The sequence below is a fragment of the Balaenoptera musculus genome, chromosome 5, assembly GCF_009873245.2.
Source record: "Balaenoptera musculus isolate JJ_BM4_2016_0621 chromosome 5, mBalMus1.pri.v3, whole genome shotgun sequence".
Taxonomy (NCBI): Eukaryota; Metazoa; Chordata; class Mammalia; order Artiodactyla; family Balaenopteridae; genus Balaenoptera; species Balaenoptera musculus.
Window position 1 is genome coordinate 138497265 of NC_045789.1, and position 14279 is coordinate 138511543.

The 14279-nt window shown below is 45.3% G+C and overlaps 1 protein-coding gene across 5 annotated transcripts in view; it reads right to left on the reverse strand.

The window, feature by feature from the left end:
* Nucleotides 1-14279, reverse strand: part of HTT (huntingtin) — a 138554-nt gene that overhangs the window by 94791 nt on the left and 29484 nt on the right. For all 5 annotated transcript variants that reach the window (XM_036852124.1, XM_036852125.1, XM_036852123.1 and 2 more), the window contains exons 6-10: nucleotides 12733-12871; nucleotides 7405-7546; nucleotides 6467-6645; nucleotides 2635-2839; nucleotides 1377-1424 (exon numbers count right to left, since the gene is read on the reverse strand). In XM_036852124.1, the coding sequence (XP_036708019.1) occupies nucleotides 1377-1424; nucleotides 2635-2839; nucleotides 6467-6645; nucleotides 7405-7546; nucleotides 12733-12871 (713 nt within the window). The remainder of the gene's footprint in view (nucleotides 1-1376; nucleotides 1425-2634; nucleotides 2840-6466; nucleotides 6646-7404; nucleotides 7547-12732; nucleotides 12872-14279) is intronic.

Here is a 14279-nt window from a genome sequence, read left to right on the forward strand (position 1 = left end):
TTCCTGTTAAGATCCCATTCAATACTACAAATAATATTAGGCATTAGGCTCTCAATTAAATACTCAACTCATGACACAAAAAAAAGATTAGTATGTTGTATGTAAAAGATTAGTTGTTACATGTCAATTATACCTCAAAAAAAAAAAAAGGTAGAAGTCTTTTAGAATTTCAAAATAGAAAACAACAGCAATTCTTTCCTATGGAAATCTAGACTAGAACAGAACATAATTGGTGCTATAAGTGATGACATGTACCAAAGCTATCAGACCATGTCAGACACAATTCAATTAAATAAAAATAAACAAACTATCAGAAACTTAGGTATGTACAAAGCTAAATGTGTCTGAAAAATGACAACCAGGCCCAAATTCACCAAATAATTAACCAAACATTATTCCTAATACTAAACAAAATTCATTGGGAAGATGAGTTACCTTTACAAACATAACATTCCCTAAAGCAGGAGAAGGCAAACTCCAGCTCGCCCAGTTCTGTAAAATAAAGTTGTACTGGAATGAAGTTGCACCCATTAGCTTAGTATTGTCTACGGCTGCCTTCCTGCCACAGGACAGAGTTGAATCATTGCAAAAGAGACAGTAAGTGCCACAGGCTAAAATGTGTACCACCTGGCCCTTTACAGAAAACATGTGCTGACCCCTGGCCTAAAGCATTAGAAATTTATGACAGGGAATTCTGTGGTGGTCCAGTGGTTAGGATACGGTGCTCTCATTGCCGGGGCCCCGGGTTTAATCTCTGGTCAGGGAACTAAAATCTCATAAGCCATGTGGTACAACCAAAAAAAAAAGAAATATATGACAAACCAATTCTGATACACAAGCAACTTTTAAAACCCATCCTAGGGACTTCCCTGGTGGCACAGTGGTTAAGAATCCACCTGCTAATGCAGGGGACATGGGTTCAAGCCCTGGTCCGGGAAGATCCCACATGCCGCAGAGCAACGAAGCCCGTGTGCCACAACTACTGAGCCTGTGCTCTAGAGCCCGCGAGCCACAACTACTGAGCCCATGTGCTGCAACTACTGAAGCCCGCGCACCTAGAGCCTGTGCTCCGCAACAAGAGAAGCCACCGCAATGAGAAGCCGGCTTGCTGCAACAAAGAGTAGCCCCCGCTCACCTCAACTAGAGAAAGCCCACGCCCAGCAACGAAGACCCAATGCAGCCATAAATTAATTAATTAATTAATTATTCTTTAAAAAGCCATCCTACAGGACTATTCAGGCCTGGTTATCAGATTCCAGCAACATTTATACATATAATCACCCTGTTGAGAAGAGTTATAGGCATAGCCAATTACATTACAGAAATACAGAAAAAGCAGTAAGATTCAAAATAAGAATCATTTCTGAAATAATCACCTTTTTGTTTTCTTGAAAGGACAGGGCTGCATGAAGAACCCCCTCCAGCTGTAAATCACAGAAAATGACAGATGAAAGTAAGGTAACAAGCCGCTAAAATCCAGAAGGAATCAGAAAATCTTTAAGCTTGATTCAACTTTAAAACTAGAAAATATGTGAACATATTTCTACAGGTGGTGCTTAACTACCATACTGTAACATGAAAACTGCATGTTACAATTTTAATTTCAACATGAAAATTATATTAACACTCAAATATACAGTTCTAAAGATATGACCTAAAATGCAAAAGAGTTCAAAGTGCATTTAAAAAGTCAAACTAAAAACATTAGAAATCTCGGATTATTCGGTCAACTAATAATTAAATACAAATTTTCATTAGAAACAATCATTAGAAATTAGTATTTCCAGCAATTATTTGTAAGGCATGCATTCCACAGAGAAAAGGATTGTTCAGTACAAAGGACAGTGGATAGGCAGATCAACATTTTCTACTCATGGTTCAGGCAAACACTTGTGTTCAAACGAGGCAGCAGTCAGACTTCCCGCCAACCTTCCCTGGTCTGCAGATGCTGTGGGTAAAGGCCACACTGCACCCACACTGCACTAAAAAGACCCCATGAGCTGGGCCTAGTCAGCGCAGTCAGCAAAGGCTGAAGAAAGAAGCCTCCGCCGCTGTGCCAGACCCAGTTCTAGAGGCTGCGACTCAGGGACCCATCTCTTCCAGCTCCCCAGGGGCAACTCCACATTAGACTGGTAGGTCTGCAGCAGTATCCTGCGGCGGGATTAGGGCCCAGTGCCCAAGAGCATGGGGAAGAAGAGCAGAGATGGGGCGGAGGAGGTGCCATGAGAAGAGGAACAGAAGGGGTTTTCTAGAATCAGGCGCGACAGCAAAAAAGGCCCAGAGGGCAGAAAAGGAGTCCAGAATTCCAGGAAGACTTGAAGACCCCACCTCTGGCAAAGGGACACAGGGTCTGGAAATCCCTTCCCGAATGTTTCCACTTCACGACAGATGAAATGCCGCGCGGAGGCAGCCGAGTCAGATGCAGGAGGTGGGCCTCGCGTGCCGGCCTCACCCTGCCACCTAGCCTTCCCACCTCAGCCCTGCCCCGTCCACACAATAAGGACGACACCTGCATCGCAAGTCTCCTAAGGAACTGAGCTGTCCGTTGCTCAGCACAGCACCGGAGCAAGGGTCAGGAGAGGGGCCAATAACACTGCAGGGTGGACTCCAAGAGTCACCTTCCTAACGCCTTACCTATAAGCTCCACGATGCTTCCGCTACGACTTCGGCAACCGGGCTCATCCTTAGCGGCAGTGAGCTGCCCGATGCCGCCCGCCGTGGTCAGCGCTCGCAGGAGCTCAGGTGGAGGGGTTCTGAGGAGCTGCTGCAGGAGTTCCAGGGCCCCAGTCACAACATTGTGGTCTTGGTGCTGAGTATAATGCAAGGTCAATTCGTACACCTAGAAATAGAAACACCAGTGTTATTCCCATGCTTTTTAAAATGTGTCCTAGGTTTCAGGTTTTTGTTTTGTCTTACGTTGGGAAAATTTGTGCCTTCATTTCACTCTCTAAAAACTTCTCTATCCCTTCTACCAGTGTGATCATAGCTTCCATGCTGTTTTCTAAAGTCCCAGGATTTTTTTCACTGTTACATTACTTCCTTAAAAGTCAATAGAGCACTTCCACAAAAGCAGAAGCATGCTAATGAAGAGCTCCAGCTCCCTAAACTGATGATTAGTAAAGGAGAGTAAAGCCCAAAATACACGGAGCGCACAGCTAGTCGAACACACACTTAATAAGCAAGAAGTACTGTCATGAGTGCCACTGAGAAAGGGTTTCCAAAGCTTTTAAAGGCATTACATTAAACTTTATTAGTGCTTTTAATACTATATCACATTATATGAACATAGTGTATTTATCCTTTTTCCCTTTAATTAGAGGTGCCAGATAATATACAGAGTACCCAGCTAAACCTGAATTTCAGATAAACAAATAATTTTGTAGTGTAACTGTGTCCCATGCAATTTCAGGCATACTTACACCACAAGATTACTGATGATTTATCTGAAATTCAAATATCTGGTACTCCCTATTTTTATTTGCTAAGTTGGGCAGCCTTACCTTTAATATCATAAAAGTTATGTATACGTTTTTTTAAAAAGACAGTATAGCAGTTTATAGAATAAAAAGTAAAAGTCTCAAAGGTGGCTACTTTGACTGACTTGTCTTTAGGTCTTCTGATGGTTACCTCCATAACTCTAGGTCACAGATCTGCAAACTACAGTCCACAGGCAATCTGGCCCTCCATCGGTTTTTGCACATAAAGTTTTACTGGAACACGGCTGTGTGTGCACTGTCTGTGGCTGCTTTCCTGCTACGGTGCTGGAGTTGAGTAGTTGGCCCATGAGCCCTGCTCTAGGTAATCAGCTCTACACCGTGACTTCTGAGCCATCTACTCTGAGCAAAGAATCTCTTGACTTCTTACTATGTAAATGGGGGAAATGAGCACCCACACTCCCTCACCTCATCTGCCTCCTCCCAAATTCTGTTAGCAACCTGAGTGCTTTTATATTAAGGGTTACATTTATCTACTACGATGTAACTTTTAAAATCACATGTGCTTTGCCTAGATGTTGAGCATCTGTCATACAGAGCAAAGTCAGTCAGAAAGAGAAAAACACATATTGCATATTAACGCATATATGTGGAATCTAGAAAAACGGTGCAGATGAACCTATCTGCAGGGCAGGAATAGAGACGCAGACATAGAGAACAGACATGTGGACACGGTGGGCAGGAAGGGGAGGGTGGGATGAATTGGGAGATTACTATTGACCTAAGTACACTACCATGTGTAAAACAGATAGCTAGTGGGAACCTGCGGTATAGCACAGGGAGCTCAGCTCGGTGCTCTGTGATGACCTAGATGGGTGGGATGCGGGGGAGGGGAGGTCCAAGAGGGAGGGGATACAGGTATACGTATAGCTGATTCACTTCGTTGTACAGCAGAAACTAACACGGCATTGTAAAGCAATTATACTCCAATAAAAAAAAAAATCAGTACGTGTCTCATCATGTGTACATTAACATCCTTCACTGCAAAGCCTATTAATGTGACTGGAACCAAAAAGAAAGAAGTATTTCATTATTACTAGTCCTGTGCCACTTGAAAGAGAATGTCCCAAGGATAACCGTTAAATGGATTCTCTTTTATCATAATCTCTTACTTGCTTAAAATTATTCAACCTTTTTATTTGTTTCATAATTGGATAACTTACTTTTATAAATCTTCCTGGTTTTTCCCTCCTTTTAACATACACACATGCCTTCCCTTTTTCCCAGCACTTAATCATAACATTGGCCACAGGGAGCTCCTTGGACTTCCTGTTTCTAATCTGAATGGCACACAGTACCAGTCATCTTAGAATTGCTTCTAACACATTCCTGGGTTAGGTGCTTTGTTTCTTGGATTTCAGGACTTCCTCTTTTTTTGTTATCTATTTCTCATTTTGCTGGAATACATCTTCAAATAATTTTTTCAAAAAGCATACATGAAAAAAATAAGTGCACATGAAAAGCAAACTGAATTCGTGCATATCTAAAAGTATCTATATTTTGCCCACACTTGCTTAACAGTTTAGCCAGGCTCAGGATTATTTTAAACTCTATTTAAATATAGCTAGCCAAGCTATTATTACATTAGCTGAGCTGAACTTCTTAATCAAAATACCTTAATTCAAAATGGCCATCAGTCAAAAGAAAATAGATTAGATATGTTTTAGAGACAATCTTATCTAGCTTGCTAATGCAACAAGGTGCCATGTTGTTTAACCATGTTGAAGAAACGTTAACTATTAAGAAAATCGGTAATTAATTAAGCACCACATCCCATACCCCTTCACTCTATCCTCCCAGGATTACTGCTCTCCTAGTTTAACACAGTTTTCAATATCCCTCCAGCCGCATCTTCCCCCAGCACCCCTACTGACCTGTGAGAAAGCCTGGAGACCTTTACAGGACCCAGCTCACCCTCACCTGCAAACTCTCACTCTCTCACTCTGTGGACTTGGCAAAGGCTGTAGCTTCTGTCTATAAAACTCTCTTCTCCCAACTCCCTGTGTCTGGTCAAATCCTACTCACCCAAAAGCATCAGCTCGTAACAGCCTGCCCAGCATGCCTCCCTGACCTTGGTCATGCACACCCCCTGCCCCCACCATGTACTCTACAGTACCCTACACCCCCCGCCTTGCTATTTAGTGACTGTTTGCTTGCTTCCCCCACTAGACCAATGGTCTCCAAACTTGACTAAGCGGCCTTTTTTTAAATATAAATCAGAAAAAAATTCTGAGCATGCAACTCCAATAATATTTATTTTAAAATATTGTACAGGTACTACCGAACTCAGATATTATGTATATTATAAAATATGCACCAAATCTGACAAGTCTCTAGCTCCAGTATTGGTTCACAGGAAATACAGACAACAAAGAAACATGCTAATTTACACAACGGAGAGTCAAGTAATAAAAAATCAGATTGCCGGGAGTTCCACAGGACAATCTGTTTCTTCAAAAAATGAACTCTAAGGGGAAAATGGGGACAGAATGCAACCATCAGATCAAAGAGAATCACAATCCTTATCAACCAATCTTACTAGGATACTGGTTCCAAAGAGCGGAAGAACAAACTGACAGGGGATACGTGGGTATCTGATGTTAAGAAAGTGTTCTTTTTTTTAGGTATGACAAGGGCATTGTCATTAAAATTTTAAAAAAAGAGTCCTCGTCTATAGGGACACATGAAATAGTTGTAGATAAAATAATACGATGGTTGGGGTTTGCTTCGAGCAGGTCTACGTAAACAGTACCCTCGGTGACCTTGTAAAGGGACGCCTTCATTTTTACCTGACATCACTACCACACACAGGGCAAGTAGCCGGGGTCATGACCTAGGATCTGAACCACAGGGTCTGGCTCCAGAGTCCACGCTCTTAAGCCTCGGCTCTGCCACTTCTCTTCCAAATTAGTTGAGTCTCTGAACGTTGGTCACGGGCGCACAAGCACTAGAGTAAAGCACGGGGCGCCTACCTGGACAAGCTGCTCCGTCGAGGGAGAGACCTCCATCTCTTTCCGTGTCACCCCAAAGCTGCCTTTCAGGCTCGTATCCTTGACCTGCTGCTGCAGCAAGGGCACCAAATACCTCAATGTGAGCAGCACTCCGAGAATCAGGAGGGTGGAGTGTTCCTCCTCCACGGGAACCAGCAAACCTACAAAGGCAGCAACAAGATTCTGTCACATCGAATTTGCTGCTGGGAGACTCGTGGCTTCCTTTGTTAACAGGAAGAGATCCAAAGCAGAACCCTATCATGAGGCTGGCAGGGAGGGATACAGATGGCACAAACATTACGGGAAAAAATACACAGTGTATCTCAGCGAGCGGCCAAAATCCAGGAGTGGCTCTACGGGGTAACATTTAAAGCCTCAGCTCAGCGAGGCCCTGCACAGTGAGTAAGTTTCACTGCCTCTGAAAGCCAGGCAGCTCTTTCACGTCGACTGTCCGCGTGCTCCTGGCAGCACCTGCCAGCATGGATTTCCACAATTGCCCCCAGTGGAGGAGAAACCTTCACCAGGCCTACACCCGTCCAGAGAGCGCCTGTGCAGGCCCCTCACGGGGACCTGAGCCTCAGTTTCCGGCCGCGGGGACTCCCTGCCCTCAGGGCCTCCGCAGAGGTGGTGCAGTGTGCTGCCCAGAGGGCCAGGCCCGGGAAGGCTCCCGCCCACCGCCCCGCCAGCTGTGCGAGGGCCCGGCCACATCCGCACCGCTGCACCGAGGAGGAGAAGCCTTCTCCGAACCCTCACCCAGACCCCACAGGGGCTCGTTCACATTTACCAGCCGGCCAGGGCTAAAGGGCCCAGTCCAGAAGCTGAGGGGCTGCCTGATTTTAAAGAATTTCAAAGGCCTGTCTCAAGTAAACACTAGTGACCACCCCCCCACGGGGAGAATCACTAGCAGGCCTGCGCCTCACCTAAGAGCACGCTGAGCAGCCAGCTGTAAAAGTACTGCGTCCTCCGGGAGTGCTGGCAGATGCTCACCGCCGAGCCGGCCGCTGTCCGCCGCACGGTAGGAGAGCTGGACTTCAGATTCGCTATGAAAGCCTTTAACAGAACCTGTGGAAGCAAAGTCCAAGTCGACAGAAGACGAAGCTCCTGTGAAACTCATCATGGGCTTCCCTGGCACAGTGGTTAAGGATCTGCCTGCCAGTGCAGGGGACACAGGTTTGATCCCTGGTCCGGGAAGATCCCACATGCCCCGGAGCAACTAAGCCCGTGCGCCACAACTACTGAGCCTGCGCTCTAGAGCCCACATGCCACAACTACTGAGCCCGCGTGCTGCAACTACTGAAGCCTGCGTGCCTAGAGCCCGTGCTCCGTAACAAGAGAAGCCACTGCAATGAGAAGCCCGCACACCGCAACGAAGAGTAGCCCCTGCTCGCTGCAACTAGAGGAAGCCAGCGCACGGCAACAAAGACCCAACGCAGCCAAAAATAAATAAAATAAAATAAATAAATTTATTTTTAAAAAAAGAAAAAGAAACCATCATGTATTTCAAAAAGCATAACTTGCTCCAAATTCTTGCAGAGTATAAAGTATTAACAATTTGAGACCTTCCTAGAGCTGAACGGAAGCACCCCAAATCTGGGATATTTCAGAGCAGTTTGCAAATATGTAGTCAATTTATTTCCTTATAAACTGAGTAGGGACTTGCTCAGCATCTACGTCCCTACATGAGAGTGAAAGCCTTCACTTCTAGAAAAGGTGTCCCCACAATAGTTGGGGCCAGGGTCAGTGAATAACACTATGTAAAATAAATTCAGTAAAAAAAAAAAAAAAAACACAGCAAATGATGAAGTCCAGGAGAAGGGTGCTAGCCAATCACAGCAAGGTCCCAGCCTAAACGACGGCTTGTAAATGTGCTGCTAATGCCACCAAGAGACAGTCTCAGGTCTGGAAAACGTGTGCAACGTAACTGAGCTGAGACCACACACTCCTCACAGCTATTTTCCTAAGAAATCAGAGAATAAGACTTGTTACCGTGCCTCCAAGAAAACCCAAAGGAGGGGTGCTATAATTCTAGGGGTGCTATAGTGCTAACGATGACCATTTAGTCTTCACAAAAATATCCAAAGAATGAAAGGGGGTGACCATCCAGCTGCAGGAGTTTGGTGACTATGTTACTCAAGACCGTCTATTTCCCATCATTCTAAACTATGCTCTGAGCAACGATTTGGCCCAGTTACTGTTGGGCACGTATGGAGCCTCGCTGAGCAAGTCAGGGACACAACTGGGGCCCTACCATCGGCAAAAGAGCAGCTAATTAACAGACTGGCATCTGACTTAAACAAGCTTCTCCCTAACTGCGTGTTGGCATAAACTGGTTCTCAGAGGCTCATCAACGCTCAGTGAATTCACAGATTAGACCTCTGGAACCAGAGAGGTGGAGGACCAAACCCCCGGCCACAGGACACCCCTAGTAGATTGTGGCCTCCAGTTTCTCCCCAGAGACAATATCCGGAGAAACCACTCAACTTATCTCTGACACACTTTTTTAGCTTCAAGGAAAGATACATTTTAAAGAACTCCTTTGAATGAGAACATACACACACACACACAGACACACATCACTGAAACGGTAAATAATCATCCTATATTAGTCCAAACTTCTAAGCAGAATGAAAGCTAAACATTACTATGAAGAGTCAGCCCATGGTGAACTTAAAGTTTGGAATAATAGTAAAATGGAATGAGAGCCCGAGGGGGCTTTCTTGGGTCCAAGTCCCACAGTCCCGAGAATGCCCAGTAGAAGGCTGCTGGCCGGAGGTTACCTAGACCGTCCTTAAAAGCTCTTCTCGTAAGAGGAGGAAGTGCGCTAGACTACAGGGCAGATAGCTCCACTTTTCTAAACATAGGCAGGACATATACTTAAGAGTACTTCATTCCGCTTTAGAGTCAAGAGTACCTCAGGGAGTGGAAATGGAAATTAAACCAAACTGTGACTCCAGAACACTCAGCAGATGGCTAAACTTATAATGACCAAAATTCCAATTCTGTGAGGACAGGGAGCTGCCGGAACTCGCACACACCACGGATGAGGTGTAAGCTCGTGCAGCCACTTAGCAAAGCTGTTTGGAGGCATCTACCGAAGGTGACATACACACACCCCACGATCTCCGTTTCTAGCTATCACAACCTGTGCTCCAAGAGACACGTACAAGGACAGGCAGAGCAGCAACGCTCGCGACAGTCAACACTACAAACGACCCAAGGTCCAGCTGAAGTAAAATGATGAGCTGCAGCACATTCACCACTCATCACGAGGGAACACTACACAGCTCTGAAAAACCGCGGGATCTACTGACACACGCAGTGACGTGGGAGAATCTCACGAGCTTAGTGCTGAGCAAAAGAAACCAGACGAAAAGAACACATACTGTATGGTCCTACATATTTACAATTTAAAAACAGACCCTCTGGCATTAGAAGCCAGGTCAGTGATCAGCCCTGTGGAGGAAGGAGGGAGTAGTGATAGGAAGATGGTGCGGAGTCTCCTGGGTGCCGGTAATACTCCGTATGTCCAGACCTAGGCAGTGGCCGCAAGGGCAGATTCGCTTTGTGACCACTCATCAAGGAGTACACGTATGATTTACATGCCTCTTGTATGTACATTACACACCAGTCAAATAAAAGGCTCGGGAGTCTCAATATTTAACAGGCAACCCTGAGAATAACACAGCAGGGCCTCTGTTAGGAAACTTCTGATCAAACATGCTGTACTGGACATATGAACCTCTACTCCCCAGACACCCCACCAGAATCACATGTACAAGGTTTAAAAAGCATAAACTTATAAAGACAAAAAGAACAGAACAGGGACAAGGGCAGACTACAGGCACTCGCAAATTTTGGAAGCTAGAAAGTAAACAAGTGGTAACTGACTGATTTGCAGCCCTCAGGCAGAAGTTCCCACGCAAGCCTTTTTGGGAGCTGGGGAGAAGGACTGAAAGCCACCAACCAAAGGCAAGCTCACTCAAGCCACAGAAATCCAAGAAAAGCTCAGGCTTAGGAGTACCAGAGACACCTGAAAGTGGCATGGATGTGGGGACGAAACAGCTGCTCATCTAACAGCTCCTTGGGCAAACTGCCAAGCCCCTCTCCCACCCAGGCAGCCCGGGATGTGGTCTTCACTGCCCCATCTCCCGCAGAGACAGGGAATCCCCAGAGATGCTGCCACAGCGGAGGACAGACATGAGGCACAGACAGAAAACAGAAATTAAGAAGAAGTCTGCATTCTGACCAGTGAGACTGTCAGCACCCTTCCATCCGAGGGTCCCAGGACAAATGCAGCTGGGCTGACGCCTCCAAGCAGGAGAATGAGGGATTTTCCTTTAGAGATACTGACTGGTCCAAGAGGAAGAGACTTACTGACATTTAAAGACCCACAGTGGAAAAGCAGGTTCACCACCCGTTACCTGAGGAAGTCCACCTGGGGACAAAGCTTGCCACACACCTGCTTCCAATAAGCTTTTTAGGGGCTCACTCAAATCTATGCGGACAACTGCTGACATAAAAGAGAAAGACAGGAAATAGAACAGAGGAAGTCAGAAGAAACACACAATGTGGAGGTCAAAGGAAGTTGTCAAGAAACTATAACCAATATCCTCAGAAAGATTAAGAGAGTGTATTCGTGAAACAAGAAGAGGGTGCCAGGAAACATGAACGTTCTGAACACAAGAAAGCTCTTAGAAATTAGTAACACAGCAGGAACAAAAATTCCAGAGAAGAGTTTAGGGTGGACATCTCCTAGAAAAGTACAGAAAAAAGAAATGGAAAATAGAAACAAAAGATAATACAAATGTGCATCAGTCCAGGAGGGCCAACAGCTAACTAACAAATTTCAGAAAGACAGCACAGAGAAAATAAAGGGGGGAAATTGTCAGAGAAATATAAGGACATTTCCCAGAACTGAAGGCTAGAAGGTTCCAAATTAAAAGGTCTGTCAAGGACCCAGCACCCCCCCCTACACAAAACAGTAAAAACCTTCTAGAGAAGGACACATTCAGAGGCTAAGAGATCAGGTCATTTGACTTCTCGGATGCCCCACTGGAGACAACGAGACAAAGGGGCAAAGCCTGTACATTCCTAAGGGAAGACGATTTCTACCCCAGAACTCTATGCCCAGCCAAGTGTGAGGGAGGAATCAAGGCATTTTCACTAATGCAGAATCTCAAACGATTTACTTGCCAGTCATCCTTCCTCAGGAAGCCCCCTCTCCAGGAGTAAGCCTAGAGAGACAAAGACATGGCAGCCAGGAATCAGGCATCGGACAGGGGAGCCAAGACATGACTGTGCGACAGACCTAAGGGGTGCCCTGACCAGGCTGGAGCAGCGGCTGTGGAGCCCAAGACGACTCCAGCGGAGGAAATGGGTCCAGGAAACTACCCATCACGCACACAACTGAATGGAGACACACAGCGCCGGTGGGAGATGTGAGAAGATGGAAATTGCCAAAGAATAATAAGCAAATGAAAAAGAGGCAATTACTGACTCCAGAAATACCGAAAAGTTATACAAAGAAACATAACCACGGCACAGAACATAACTAGCTGTGACTATTTACTTAGGCATAATAATGTACACACTGAATACTGATATAACTGTAGTAAAAAGAGGGAAGAAGGGTTAGAGCTGAATTCATCTTTTCCATTGTAAAAAACTTAAAAAATCCAAAACCAGCAGTATAAGCAAGTTATTTAGAAATGTGGAGGGAAACACCAAGAAAAACACTAACACAGGACTGACCCACTAAAAGGAGGAAGTCAAGAATCTGTAATCCTCAGACCATGTGACAGGGTCATGATTTCTGGACATTATAGACAAAACACTAAAGAGGGTTTGAAGGTTGCTGGTTGGGGCAAAAAACAAACAGGAAGTGAAGTGGTCCCCGACGGCCGCAGGGGACTCGTACGCACGAGGCATCATCGGTGAGCTTTCTCCTGCCTGCAGTCCAGGGACAGCGGCCTTTCTTCAGCCAGGCTAAGCAGTCAGTCTTACACCCCAAAACCAGTCTGCTCTGGCAAAATGCCTTTTGACTTTGCATCTATAAACCATCTCCCTATTCCTCTTTTCACCCCACAATAAGAAAGCAGAAGTGGAAAGAAACTCTCAGTGTGCCTCCAAAGAGCTCAAAAGATTTTAATCTAAATTATGAAGCACAGCCTAACTCGAGAAGTACTCTCAAATGCCTGCCTGTGCAAAAGCCCAACTCCCACGCTTGTGACTTGAAGCAGCAATCATACCTTAATTTCATTGTCGTTTGCAAAATTGCCGAAAGAAGCCATAATCTTAGGGACAGCTGCAGCCAAGGTCTCCTGGACAGACTCTTCGGGTCTCTTGCTTGTGCGCGTCAGGCAAGGCAAAAGGTTTACCAAGTAAGGCCTGCACATGTGAGAGGGACACTAATTACTCATCCAGGGCCTACCTTAATGAGAAACACAAGCGATGACTTCAGTGTCTGTTCGGGAAAAACCAGTTTTTACATGCAGAAGAGTCCTTCCTGGAAGGTAAACAAACCTCTGCTAGAAGACTAACGGCAGATGAAGCCCAAATGCTGGGAGGCTCTCATCCTTCGTTTCTCCTCTAGTCACACACGACTCTCAAAAGCTTGTTTTAAAAATTCTTTGCAGTAAATTATAATAGTTATTAAAATAATCAGATTTTAAATTAGAAACTAACAGATAATATAAGAAAACACCATTTAAACAATAAATTAAGAAATAAGAATAAAGCTTTCTTGAAAAGGGAGCATTACAAAATTTCTTCTAAGCATTGAAACTGAATAAGGCCTTAGAGAGAAGCCTGGCCCTCTACAGAGAAGTAGCAGACCATGCAGGACTGGAGAGGAGCAGTCACAGGACAGGTAAGTCGAAGCCACAGGACAAGCACCTGGTGGCGGCGGCGGCGTCCTCTAGTGGCAGAGATGGGCAGCAAGCAGGTGTACCCCTGGGACTGTACAGGGAGGGAGGCGGGCCCTTCTAAGGAGATGACCCAAGGGAAAACAAACCAGACATCACAAGGAGGACATGCCCAACTTTTCAAAGAAGTCAGGCCAATGAGTCAACGGAGCGTCTGAGGTGACGGGGGCCACTGGGGGCCAGATCTCCCTGGGCCTTGGTAAGGAGTCTGGATTTATAGGAACAGCTCTGGGAAATGAGGAAAGAGTTTAAGTAAAGGAATGACATGATCCAATCATTTTTTTTTAAGGTCACTTCGGCTTCTATGTGGAGAACTGGGGATATGTTGCTTCAGAAATATAACAAAGTTTTCAAAATAAGGATAGTAAAAAGAAAAAGGTTATATAAAAAGAAATTTCCTTAGTGACTGTATGTCCGCAATCATGTAAGACTCTTATTACAGTCAGGCTCAGTGGACTAGATCACTGTTTCATATTAAAAGAGAGGGTTTCTGCCACTCCACCAGTTCCTCGGGGACAAGCCAAGGGCTCCGTGGATGTCAGCACGTCTTGCCAGTGAAGGAGAGAAGGAAGGAGTTGAAAACTGTGGCCCTTCTTTTGTTTTTCAATCCATTAAGATACAACTGGTTCCATCAGTCAAAACTTTATTCACAGTTTAACACTCATATTTTTAACCCACATAATAGACAAAGGCATAGTTTTCTATAATCCCTACAGTAAGCAACAATGAGGTGGTACTCAACCTTCAACCACCTGGCAAGTATCTTTTCGGCAAGTACCACGTGCAGACGCCGTTATCAGTGTTGGGCTGCAGCAGGGACCAGACAGGGATGCCCCCACTGTCCTGAGACGTACACCTCCTACAGCTCTCAG